The sequence below is a fragment of the Schistocerca serialis genome, chromosome 2 (genome assembly GCF_023864345.2).
Source record: "Schistocerca serialis cubense isolate TAMUIC-IGC-003099 chromosome 2, iqSchSeri2.2, whole genome shotgun sequence".
NCBI classification, from domain to species: domain Eukaryota; kingdom Metazoa; phylum Arthropoda; class Insecta; order Orthoptera; family Acrididae; genus Schistocerca; species Schistocerca serialis.
The window spans coordinates 356,862,310-356,875,876 of record NC_064639.1 but is presented as its reverse complement, the minus strand read 5'-3'; the positions used below and the strand labels follow the sequence as shown (position 1 = coordinate 356,875,876).

General features: G+C 45.6%; 1 protein-coding gene across 1 annotated transcript in view; it reads right to left on the bottom strand.

Annotated features, from left to right (window-relative positions):
* LOC126455984 (uncharacterized) overlaps positions 1-13,567 on the bottom strand; it is a gene marked incomplete at its 3' end in the record, with an annotated part of 1,226,620 nt that overhangs the window by 687,910 nt on the left and 525,143 nt on the right. Inside the window, exon 19 of the mRNA XM_050091741.1 lies at positions 11,403-11,686. Coding sequence (XP_049947698.1) covers positions 11,403-11,686 — 284 coding nt within the window. The remainder of the gene's footprint in view (positions 1-11,402; positions 11,687-13,567) is intronic.

Below are 13,567 nucleotides of genomic sequence, written 5' to 3'. Positions count from 1 at the left end.
CAGTTACATACCTTACTCGTCGTCTGAACTTCTGATGTGTGGTCTTTTTCCGCATGTGTCGACACATTGCTGTCCGAAGCTTCGTCGAGGCCTAGGGTGACTTTACAGGGCGCCACGCTTTTGCAGAATTTCTGAGAAAGGTTATACCCTCCTTTGACCGAAATTTAAAACTTATGCGTTGCAATGGAACACAATGAAGGAGTTTCAAAAACATGATCCTTTAACTCTGTTGTACAGTATAGAATGAGTACGTAAAACAAATTGTAGAAGAAGGAGATGAAAGGTTTAAGTTCGTTTGGAGAATCTTAAGGAAATGTAATTCATCCACGAAAGAAAACGCTTACAAATCACTTCTTCAACCATTTCTTGAGTATTGCTCATGAGTCTGGGACCCTTACCAAGTAGGGTTGAAAAACGAGGCAGGCAAGAACCATATAAGTGGTGCACGTTTCATCCAGAGATCGTTGTTACAAAGCTATGGAGACGCCTAACGAAGTTCAGTGGCAGACGCTTCAGGAGAGGTTTTCTCTATCACACAAGGGTTTACTGTAGAAATTTCGAAATCTTTTTAGTGCCTCGAAGCATGTTAACAACTGTATTCAATTTTAATAAGCGCCAGAGGTACGGTATTTTGGAAACAGTGGAAATTTTTTCGGCTGGAAAACAGCTTCAGCCGGCCGGTGTGGCCGAGCGGTTCTAGGCGCTTCAGTCTGGAACCGCGCGACCGCTCCGGTCGCAGGTTCGTATCCTGCCTCGGGCATGGATGTGTATGATGTCCTTAGGTTAGTTAGGTTTAAGTAGTTCTGAGCTCTAGGGGACTGATGACCTCAGATGTTATGTCCCATAGTGCTCAGAGCCATTTGAACCATTTGAAACAGCTTCAAACATTTCAAATCATGTCCGAAAACTTCTCAACGCACTTAAATACTCATGATTAAAACACGCGCCAAATTTGTATAGTTATTTGCTGACTGAAGTGTTGTGTAGCCGTTTTAATGTCTTCAGTCAGTAAATTACTGTACAACTGTCGCGGACGATTTAATCATCAATAATACAAATAACAGTTGTGGATGTCCCATCAGCAAAAATTTACGTTACGCTGAAATATTTTTTTATCCTTTGATCAACAAAATACCAACAACGGCAACGGATGTTTCCGAAACTCGGAATCTATTGCGTTTGCTACACTACTGGCCATTAAATTTGCTACACCAAGAAGAAATGCAGATGATAAACGGGTCGTATCACATCTGAAATGTAACGTCCACTGTTCAAAGTGCCGTCAATGCGAACAAGAGGTGACCGACCCCATACCATCACGCCGGGTGATACGCCAGTATGGCGGCCGGCCGCGGTGGCCGAGCGGTTCTAGGCGCTCCAGTCCGGAACCACGCTGCTGCTACGGTCGCAGGTTCGAATCCTGCCTCGGGCATGGATGTGTGTGATGTCCTTAGGTTTAAGTAGTTCTAAGTCTAGGGGACTGATGACCTCAGATGTTGGGTCCCATAGTGTTCAGAGCCAGTATGGCGATGACGAACACACGCTTCCAACGTGCGTTCACCACGATGTCGCCAAACACGGATCCGACCATCATGATGCTGTAAACAGAACCTGGATACATCCGAAAAAATGACGTTTTGCCATTCGTGCACCCAGGTTCGTCGTTGAGTACCATATCGCAGGTGCTCCGGCCTGTGATGCAGCGTCAAGGGTAACCGCAGCCATGGTCTCCGAGCTGATACTCCATGCTGCTGCAAACGTCGTCGAACTGTTCGTGCAGATGGTTGTTGTCTTGCAAACGTCCCCATCTGTTGACTCAGGGATCGAGACGTGGCTGTACGATCCGTTACAGTCATGCGGATAAGATGCCTGTCATCTCGACTGTTAGTGATACGAGGCCGTGGGGATCCAGCACGGCGTTCCGTATTACCCTCCTGAACCCACCGATTCCGTATTCAGCTAACAGTCATTGGATCTCGTCCGACGCGAGCAGCAATGTCGCAATACGATAAACCGTAATCGCGATAGGCAACAATCCGACCTTTATCATAGTCGGAAAGGTGATGGTACGCATTTCTCATCCTTACACGAGGCATCACAACAACGTTTCACCAGGCAACGCCGGTCAACTGCTGTTTGTGTATGAGAAATCGGTTGGAAACTTTCCTCATGTCATCACGTTGTAGATGTCGCCACCGGCGCCAACCTTGTGTGAATGCTCTGGAAAGCTAATCATTTGCATATCACAGAATCTTCTTCCTGTCTGTTAAATTTCGCGTCTGTAGCACGTCATCTTCGGGGTGTAGCAATTTTAATGGCTAGTAGTGTATATATGCACTACTTGACAAAGATGCTGAACAACCCAGAAGACATGGGCGGATGTACGAGTAATGTCATTTCGTACATGTGCACATTGGAGGGTATGTTAATGATAAGAGATGCATTCTTCCTCTGTGACAGACAGGTAGAACAGCCAGAAGAATGCATGTTTAGCGTTCTGACCAGCCCTGGTAGGGTATAATAGGAGCGTGAACGTCATCAGATATTGAGTGATTACTGTAAACAACAGGTAGATTCCGCGTAATCTTGTGCTATCAACACATGACACATTTTGAAAGGGACCTTATTGTGGGTCACCAGTTAGCCGGCTGGTCGAATCGTGCAGTATGCAGATTTGCGGGCTGTCTGGGTGAGACAGTGGGCCGATGTTGGACAGCATGGGAAGTGAGGACAGGAATACTCGTCGCCAATATTCCTGTCGATCGAGTCTACCACAAAGCAGGATCCCCGTATTGTTCAGCAAGCACATCGTAAACATCTCACATCTGCGCCTGCCATCCGAGAAGAAGTTACGCACTCCCTGCAACATACTGTGTCGTCTCCCTCCAGTGGTCGGAGACTAGCAGCAGTCGGACAAGGGAATTATTGTCCTTGCGCAGACTGCCATTAACGCAACAACACATACGGCTGAGTTTGGAGTGTTACCTCTAACGGAAAGCACGTACTGCTGTTGATGAATATCGTCGCATTGTGTTCAGCAACGAAGTTCCGTTGTGAATGACCCTGAATGACCATCGTCACCAGAAGATGTCCAACTGTTTTATAGGTTTGGGAGGCACAGTGGTGTTAGTTCATGCAGACGATGTGGGGAGCCACCGGGTACGGCTTCAAATCACTGTTAGTAGCCATTGAGGAAGCTCTGACTGCACAACGGTACTTCACGAACATGCTGCGTATGTGTTTCCTCTTATGTGTCTATGTCCTAAAAATAGACGTAAAACATCTGAAATTCACATGTGGTACGTGCAACTGTAGTGCCTCTAACAAGTGAACACCCCATCGCATCCCTCTCAGATTTAGTGGTGAGATGGCGCAGTGGACAGCCCGTTAAAGACTGTACACAGATCAAGAATGAAAACAGGAAGAAGGTGTAACTAACTGTGAAAAAGAAGCAAAATCGGAACTGTGAACGGTTGAAGCTCAAGATGTGCAACATCAAAAATGGTTCAAATGGCTCTGAGCACTATGGGACTCAACTGCTGAGGTCATTAGTCCCCTAGAACTTAGAACTAGTTAAACCTAACTAACCTAAGGACATCACAAACAACCATGCCCGAGGCAGGATTCGAACCTGGGACCGTAGCGGTCTTGCGGTTCCAGACTGCAGCGCCTTTAACCGCACGGCCACTTCGGCCGGCTGTGCAACATCAAACAAATTTGAGTAGCCCCGGCATCGTGGTTATGTGGTCAGGGTTTTGGACTGCAAAGGAGAAGATCTGTGCTCAAATCTTCCTCCTGCAACATTTTTTTTTTCAAAAAATTATGAACGTTCATTATCGCGTCTGTTTACTGTATTCAATTCTGTGTCGTGGTGTAACGTCCGTTTGCAACGAGTTGTAGGGGAGAGACCTCCAGACGTACGTAGCTCCTATTTGCTCAACACAAGTATCACATGTTATGACCCTTGCGTTTTTTATTGGAGCTTTGTCTCTTGAATTCCTTTGTTGTAACATAGATCACACCAGTTTATTTGTTGTTTTCATTTCTCCCATCTCGCCTGCTCTCACTATTCATCACATTTGCTTGCGACCGTAATATATTCTTACCACATGACTCTTATTCTGTAACCAGTGTGAAGTACAACAATTGCGAAGACTGGAGAAGGAGAACAGACACGTCAATGACCAGACGGAAAGTTCATAATTTTGTGAAAAAAAAAGAAAGGGAAATTTAGGCACGAGGGAGACTTGAACACGGAACTCCGGCTGAGCCGTCCCACACCGTGACGCCGTGATTCTCCCAACTCGTACGATGTTGCACATATTCCTGTTTTGATGCCTGACTTGTGTTCAGTTTCTGAGCCATTTTACCACTACGTCTGATGGGGTTACGATGGGGAGTTTCCCTTGTAAATGTGTCAAAAATCGGTTCGCCGTACGAGAGCGGCGACACACTGAGAACTGACAACACCTGCCTCCTACCGTTGCAGCGCCCAAGTCAGCAGTTCAGCCCATTAGCTGTCAAACGCGAACTGATTTAAATACGAACTACAGAGTTAGAGCCAGCCGAGGTGGCCGAGCGGTTCTAGGCGCTTCAGTCTGGAACCGCGTGACGGCTACGGTCTCAGGTTCGAATCCTGCCTCGGGCATGGATCTGTGTGATGTCCTTAGTTAGGTTAGTTCGAAGTTCTAGGGGACTGATGACCTCAGGAGTGCTCAGAGGCATTTGAACCATTGCAACAGAGTTAGGCGTCTCGAGCATTTTCTATCTCCCCTGACTGTTAGACAGCGCAAGAGTATAACAAAACCGTTCGGGTGCGAAGTATTAATCGCTGGCTGTGACGGTCGGGATGAGTGGAACCGCTGCGGAGGGCACCATTCCTGTCGCGGCTGCGACGACAGCGAGCGCCGTGCTGCAACGGCGCCTCATTTCAATATGAATCTGGAGGGCGCGTAAATTTGGTCACCGCTCCCGCGGCTGCGCAAACAAGCTGTCGCGGCCAACACTGTTTGCACTCCAGCTGACAACTGTTTATGTTCCCCTGTGGCCGCAAACAGATTGAGTCTCCGGCATCCGGCGCTTCACGATGGAACAGCGCTGCAAGGCCCTCGACGACATCCCCGAAAGATGTTCCTTCGCCGCTACGATAATATCCGGGTGAGTAGTAGAATTTAAAATACTACAATCTTTCACGCATTTCGCTATAAAAAGATCGGAATAGTCCTTCCTGGAACTTTTGTGCTTTTCCAAAGCGTTTTATTGTATAGAACATGTTATTCCCTCGGAAAAGTCCAACTGTAATACGATTGATGGCTTTAAGAATAACTGGTGTGGAGCAAGGAAGGGGGGGGGGCGGGGGGAGGAAGATGAGGGTTTAATACGATAATGCAGTGTCTATCTTGTTCAGAAGAATGCAACGTTACTTCGGACTTGCATGTCCGAAGATATGGAAAGATATCATCGTGTAAACGCAATAGTGGGCACAAATCAAAACTTGGTTATTTTCCATCAGCACAGGGATTTAGTTATTTAGTTGAACTTTTTGTAACTGAAGCACAATTTTCGAAAAGCACGCCAAACTGTTTTTCTCTCACATCAGGAAAAACTTCCACTTCAGTCTTCGACTTTTCCAACACGGCTGACACTGTTAGAAACTGCTTTTCCACGTAAAAACCTTCGATTTTTCTTCTTATGACACACTGCGTAATCTCGTCCAATACAAACGTCTGGTGCCTGCCAGAACTATTTTTTGGTGATACAAGACAAAGTTTCTCCATATTCTCTCGAAATTCGCTTCGTTTTGCTTTCACTAATACCGAGACATTCAGAAGTTCTCTTTACTGGCTTCTATACGGAACTGCTGGCAACCTGTTCTTTTGCGGCCTCAAAGTAAGTACGCACACTGATCTTCACAGACTCTTCAACACTTAGTAAATGATGCATGGTTTCACATAAGCACAAGGCAATATATTACGTTACGAGCACTGTCTGAAACGAATACACAACAACTAATGGGAGCACGATTGTTTCATATCTGACTGGTAGCCGCGATGCAAACGTTGCAACAATCAACAATGAAGTGGGAACAACACGCGGTACATAAAAACGAAAAAGTAAATAGATTAAAATGCTTCAAATGGCTCTGAGCACTATGGGACTTAACATCTGAGATCATCAGTCTCCTAGAACTCAGAACTACTTAAACATAACTAACCTAAGGACATCACACACATCTATGCCCAAGGCAGGATTCGAACCTGCGACCATATCGGTCGCGCGGTTCTAGACTGAAGCGCCTAGAACCGCTCGGCCACCCCGGCCGGCAAAAAGATTAAAGATGTGATATTAGCGATCTGTGGAGATTTACGTGCATAAAGTAACAGCTGCGAAAGGCAACAGCAAGGCTTGAATTTACATTTTTCGTGTTGTTATTATGTAGCACCATTAGGAGAATGGCAGCATTCTACACCCGCCATTATTAGGACAAAAAGACTAATTGAAAAACAACGATAATTCTCAAGGGATACCTTCCAATATTGTGTTGCATGCCGACCTTGTATCGGACGGTAACACAGGTAAAAGTTTCGAAGTCACACAGCGAAATTATCTCACTTCATTCTGGCAATGTCGACACAAGGCGGCCGCAGGTCACCACCGGTATTGGGTCAGGACAAAACACAACTTCAGTGTTTCTAGCGTGCCAGAGAGCAGACTTCAGCAGAATGTTGTGGGGTCAGAGCAGCCAAACAGGGACACGTCATTTTCGTTATATGGTAAAAGAAAGGCTAAGGCGAGTGCAAAGAAAAAAAAAATGGTACCAAGTGCTGTTACGAACGAGTTCCGTACTATAACAAACTCGTGAAGCAAGCACAGCAGAAGGAAAACCGCTGATACCTTCATAGTAGCAAGCCCTGTGCGGTCATGACGAAAGACGCCCAGTAAATACTAGACACTATTTCTCTCCACAAATACCCCAGCAGTTTAGCTTGTAAGGCAGTCGGTCAAATGGATCGGTGACATACATGACATTCGCTCTCGATTCCCTAATTGCGGCGAAGTGACGTCTGGCACAAGTTTGTTGCATATTCCCTGCACGCTACGGACAACAGCCACTGGTCGCTACTGGGGAGATCGCTATGTTGCCGTAATCACCAGTCGCAGAGTTCAATAGCACAGTCTGCCTCTGTCGCAGATGCGAGGACCTGTAGGTCTTTCCGTCCCACCAGGATGAGAACACCAGCGTTCCTAGAGGACAAGCTCGGATTTGGGAAGAATGGGGAAGGAAATCGGCCGGGCCCTTTCAAAGCAACTATCCTGGCATTTGCCTGAAGTGTGGTGAGCTGGAGGGGCAGAGCACCTTCCATGTCGGCGTGTTTAAGACCAATACACGCTCCGCCGTCACTCACCGCCGCAGTACAGCCGGAGCCGGCGCCACCGCAAGTGGCGAACCGCCAGTGCAGCAGCACGATGGAACGAACCGTGTGGTATTAGCTCAGCTGCCACGAGCGGGATGAAGGGCCGCTTACAACGCGATTCCTCAGAGGGCATTGACAGATGATGCCAACCACGAGTCAAGACGCAAAGTGTTTGTTGTTTTTTTTTGTTTTTTTGGGGGGGGGGGGAATAAGTAATAATAATTCTGAATCTTCTTTCACTGCGCCAACCGGTGACCGCAAGCCACTACAATCCTAAAGACGAAAACTGGCAAGGAGGGAACTGGGAGAATGGTTCCTCACACAGAACCCACTCTACTTACGCCCTCCCAATAGTCGCCTCTTGCAATCGTGACAGACTTCCTTTTGCCCGGCATAATGCAGCAGCTCACCTTGGCATGGTCTCAACAAGTCGCTGGAAGTCACCTGCATAAATATTGAGCCATGCTGTCTATACAGCCAGTATTGCCGGTGCAGGACTTTCTGCAGAAACTGATCGCTCTATTATGTCCCGTAACTGTTCGATTGATGGCCAAATCATTCATGCGAACTGTCCGACGTTTTCTTCAAAGCAACCGCGAACAATTGCGGCCCGGTGACATGGCGCAATGTCATCCAAGAAAATTAAATCTTTGTCTGGGAACGTGCAGTCCACGAGTGACTGAAAATGGTCTCCTAGTTACCGAATATGACCATTCCCAGTAAGTGATGGACTCAGTTGGACCAGAGGATCCAGTACATTCCATGTAAAGACAGTCCACACCATTGTGGACCCACCACCAGCTTGCACTGTGCCTTGTGAACAGCTCAGTTCGAGTGCTTCGTGGGACCTGTGACACACTCGAAACCTAACATCAGGTCTTACAACTGCCGTCGGTTGTCATTTGACTGGGTCACGGTTTTCCAGTAGTCTTGGGTCCAACCGATACGGTCACGAGCGCAGGAGAGGCGCTGAAGGTGATGTCGTGCTGTTAGCAAAGGCACTCGAATTGATCTTCTGCTGCCATACCCCCTTAACGCCAAATTGAGCTGCACTGTCTTAATCGATACGTTTGTCATACGTCCCACGTTGATTTCGGCGGTTATTTCACGGCATGTTATTTCTCTGTTAGTACTGACAACTATACGCAAAAACCGCTGCTCTCGGACGTTAAGTGAAGGCCTTCGGCCAGTATGTTGTCTGTGGTGAGAGGTAATGCCTGAAATTTAGTATCTTCGGCACCCTCTTGACACTGTAGCTCTCGGAATATTGAATTCCCTAACGATTTCCTAAATGGAGTGTCCCATGTGTCTAGCTCCAACTGTCATTCCGTGTTCAAAATCTGTTAATTCCCGTCGTGCCACCATAATCACCTATGCACAAATGACAGCTCTGCACATGCTCTACTTCTTATACCGTGTGTACGCGATACTACAGCTATATATATATATATATATATATATATATATATATATATATATATATATATATATATAAAATTAAGAGAACTAGGAAAAAGAGAGAGAAAAATACTAAGAAAAATTCTAGGTCCTGAGAAAAATAAGTAAAATAGGTGGATGAAAAGGAGAAATTAAGAAATTAAGACTTATAGAAAAATACGGAAAAGATCGCAGATACAATGAGGAAGAGTCGGCTAAAATTTTGTGGACATTTAAAAAGAATGGAATAAACACGGATTACAAAGAAAATTTTTAATAGCGTTTGTAAGTTGAAAAAACTGTAGGATGGATAGAAGCAGTAAAGAAAGACGCCAACAAAATAGGTGTTAGAGAAGAAATAATACGTGACAGGAAATCACTTCAGGCTACTGATAGAAAAAGCAAACTGTGAAGAAGATGAGCCAAAACCTCGACCCAAGAGAGTGTGGACAGATGAGCAGAGACGAGCAGTTGGCGAGAAAATGAAGAAGCACTGGGAAGAACGGAAGAAAAAGAAACACCATAAGTCTTAAGTTGTATGCGGTCCATAGCTGGCCAAATTCTTAGATACAGGGTGTTACAAAAAGGTACGGCGAAACTTTCAGGAAACATTCCTCACACACAAATAAAGAAAAGATGTTGTGTGGACATGTGTCCGGAAACGCTTAATTTCCATGTTAGGGCTCATTTTAGTTTCGTCAGTATGTACTGTACTTCCTCGATTCACCGCCATTTAGCCCATTTGAAGGAAGGTAATGTTGACTTCGGTGCTTGTGTTGACGTGCGACTCATTGCTCTACAGTACTAGCATCAAGCACATCAGTACGTAGCATCAACGGGTTAGTGTTCATCACGAACGTGGTTTTGCAGTCAGCGCAACGTTTACGAATGCGGAGTTGGCAGATGCCCATTTGATGTATGGATTAGCACGGGGCAATAACCGTGGCGCGGTACGTTTGTATCGAGACAGATTTCCAGAACGAAGGTGTCCCGACAGGAAGACGTTCGAAGCAATTGATCGGCGTCTTAGGGAGCACGGAACATTCCAACCTATGACTCGCGGCTGGGGAAGACCTAGAACGACGAGGACACCTGCAATGGACGAGGCAATTCTTCGTGCAGTTGACGATAACCATAATGTCAGCGTCAGAGAAATTGCTGCTGTACAAGGTAACGTTGACCTCGTCACTGTATGGAGAGTGCTACGGGAGAACCAGTTGTTTCCGTACCATGTACAGCGTGTGCAGGCACCATCAGCAGCTGATTGGCCTCCACAGGTACACTTCTGCGAATGGTTCATCCAACAATCCTCGTTTCAGTGCAAAAGTTCTCTTTACGGATGAGGCTTCATTCCAACGTGAACAAATTGTAAATTTTCACAATCAACATGTGTGGGCTGACGAGAATCCGCACGCAATTGTGCAATCACGTCATCAACACAGATTTTCTGTGAACGTTTGGGCAGGCATTGTTGGTGATGTCTTGATTGGGCCCCATGTTCTTGCACCTACGCTCAATGGAGCACGTTATCATGATTTCATACGGGATACTCTACCTGTGCTGCTAGAACATGTGCCTTTACAAGTACGGCACAACATGTGGTACATGCACGATGGAGTTCCTGTACATTTCAGTCGAAGTGTTCGTACGCTTCTCAACAACAGATTCGGTGAGCGATGGATTGGTAGAGGCGGACCAATTTCATGGCCTCCACGCTCTCCTGATCTCAACCCTCTTGACTTTCATTTATGGGGGTATTTGAAAGCTCTTCTCTACGCAACCCCAGTACCAAATGTAGACACTCTTCGTGCTCGTATTGTGGATGTCTGTGATACAGTACTCCATTCTCCAGGGCTGCATCAGCGCATGAGGGATTCCATGCGACGGAGGGTGGATGCATGTATCCTCGCTAACGGAGAACATTTTGAACATTTCCTGTAACAAAGTGTTTGAAGTCACGCTGGTACGTTCTGTTGCTGTGTGTTTCCATTCCATGATTAATGTGATTTGAAGAGAAGTAATAAAATGAGCTCTAACATGGAAAGTAAGCGTTTCTGGACAAATGTCCACATAAAATATTTTCTTTCTTTGTGTGTGAGGAATATATATATATATATATATATATATATATATATATATATATATATCTGTGTGTGTGTGTGTGTGTGTGTGTGTGTGTGTGTGTGTATGTGCGTGTGTGACAGGAAAAGCGAATTTTTAATCGAATATGCATCTGCACAACGTTTTCTGTTCTCTAGACGAAATTTATTTAGAAACTGAAAGCTAATGAAAAAGTTTTTAGTATAGTTGCGCGAGTGACACTACAAAATAATATGTCCATTAATATTAAGTTTAGGTCAATGTGCCACTGGGATTACACTAAAACTCTGTGTACTTACTTTTTAACATCCTTAGTGACACTAACGTTATCTACTTGCGGAATAATTGTCTATGGACTGTCGATTTTTCTGTGGGTCATGGTGGAATCTTGACTCAATTCGAGTTAGTGCCCTCTGTGTACATTATGCACAAGCGGTAGAGAGGACTCACCTAGCCGGCTTGCACGGGTGCTGGAGGACGCGCGCGGAGCGCACCTTGACGTGCGCCAGGCGGTGCACGACGCAGACGTCGATGGCCTTGTTGATGGTGACCATGGCGGTGTACTGCAGGTCGTGCACGCCGTGGATGAGGCTGAGGCAGACACGCAGCAGCAGGCACAGCGCGCCGCTCAGCTGCTGCGTCGCCTCCGCCACCTGCTGCTGCGCGCTCTCCGGTGACGTCACAGCAGGAGGCGTCGCTGCCGCCGAACGCTCCCCGTACGTCTCCACAGCGGTCTGCAGCAACCAAACCCGGGGCCCTATTCCAACTGCTTTGTATCACAACTACTAATGTTCCACGTCACTTTTTTCTATCTGTATGGAATTTTATATGGTGTTCACTAGTATATAAAACGACTCACGAGGAAGGTTTGTGTGAGTAATTTACTATCGTTACGCCAATGTCAGTGGATTTACACGTAGTAGAGGTGGTACATAAGTTTACGCACTTCCTTCTAGACAACTGATACCTAATACACTGAAGGAAACAACATGAACCCCTTAACCAGAATTTTCAAGCACGTGAGATAGGGTTGTCAAAAAGTTATCCTTATACGATCTTGTTATCAGTGCAGTCATTCTAACAGATGAAGAATGGAATGAATACGTATTGATTGTTGGGTGTGTAACTTTACTGAAATTTTTCTGGTGGAGATCGGAATATAGCAGGCAAGTGTAGCTTATCGCCTTCTTTCGGACTTCGAGAGAGGTCGAACGATTGGTGTGATAGGAAAACGATTCGGAACAAGTGATGGCGGGATGGACTCAGGACAATAGTATGGGGAGAAAAGTAGACACACGTCGCTTCAAAGGGATTACACTACGAGAAGATCGTAGGTTTGTTCGATTGGCTCTGACGAGTGGATTACAACAGCTGAAATCAGCAGAGGTCAGCGCTACCCAGTGACGCCACGAACAGTCGGGAGCATATCAGTGGAATCTAGGTTGAGATCTCGAGTCGTATTAGATGTTTACCGTTGGCATGATACCACAGACAACAGAGACTTGCATGGTAGAGCAAGGGTTAACTGGACATTTAATGGCGTTCTATGGTTTTCAGTGATGAGTGCTGCTTCTGTTCGTGGTGACCAGATCGATATCAACATGCACGACGATTCTTTGACGATTTTTGGTACCGATTTTTCGATCTATCAGACTGAGAATTCTAGGACCCAATAGGTGGGGCAGCACTACACGCAGGAAGCGGCTATAAGGCTAACAGTGTACGTACGACGTGCACATGTGTGCTTTTTAATGATACTCCACTGGTTGAATAATTCATGCTCCGGTTTCACAGAGGGAAGAACATCAACCCCATTAATTACATACACAGATAAAAAGCTGTCTCAAACCAGATGTTTATAACAATGAAACTCTAAATTTCGACTAGAATGTGTATAGCAACGGTAGGCTGCACGCCGCTGAAGGACGCGTTATTGTTACCACAGGCAACACGATAGTATCTAGAGAGGTAATACAGAATTCGAACGTGAAATAATATGGATGGTCATAAATGTTAAAGGGGATTAAAACATGTAATCGGGTACTTCCATAGATAGCCTGTCTCAGGAGCAGTAATGGCTGAACATTTAAGTGGAGAAGGTTTTACGTTAATTTTCCATGTCATGTTTTAGAATTTGTGGGAGATTTCAACTTACCAGATAAAGGCTGAGAGACTCAAATGGTTTAGAGTGCCAAATTTCTCTAAATGCTTTACCCGAAAATTATCTTGAATAGTTAGTCAGAGAACCAAGTCATGAGGATAACATCTCAGATATTCTGGTTACAAACAAGCTTGATCTTTTCGACTCATTGAACGCAGAATAGGGAATTGCCTCTATAGCATCATCTAGTACTGGTGTATGTATAGAAAAGTAGGAAAATATACCTGTTCGGTAAGCGCGACAAGAATTTGATTTCGGAATACGTGAGTGTTTATTAAACTATGTTCTCTGAGACTAAAATGTTGAAAATTAGTGGATGAAGATGAATAGCATTGTAACGGCTTTGTACTGAGACAAACTGTGATGGATGGGGCAGACCTGCCATGGTTCGACAGCCATGTTAGAAAGCTGCTCCGAAAACAAAGAGAGGTTTAAACGGTGACAGAACTTCTTA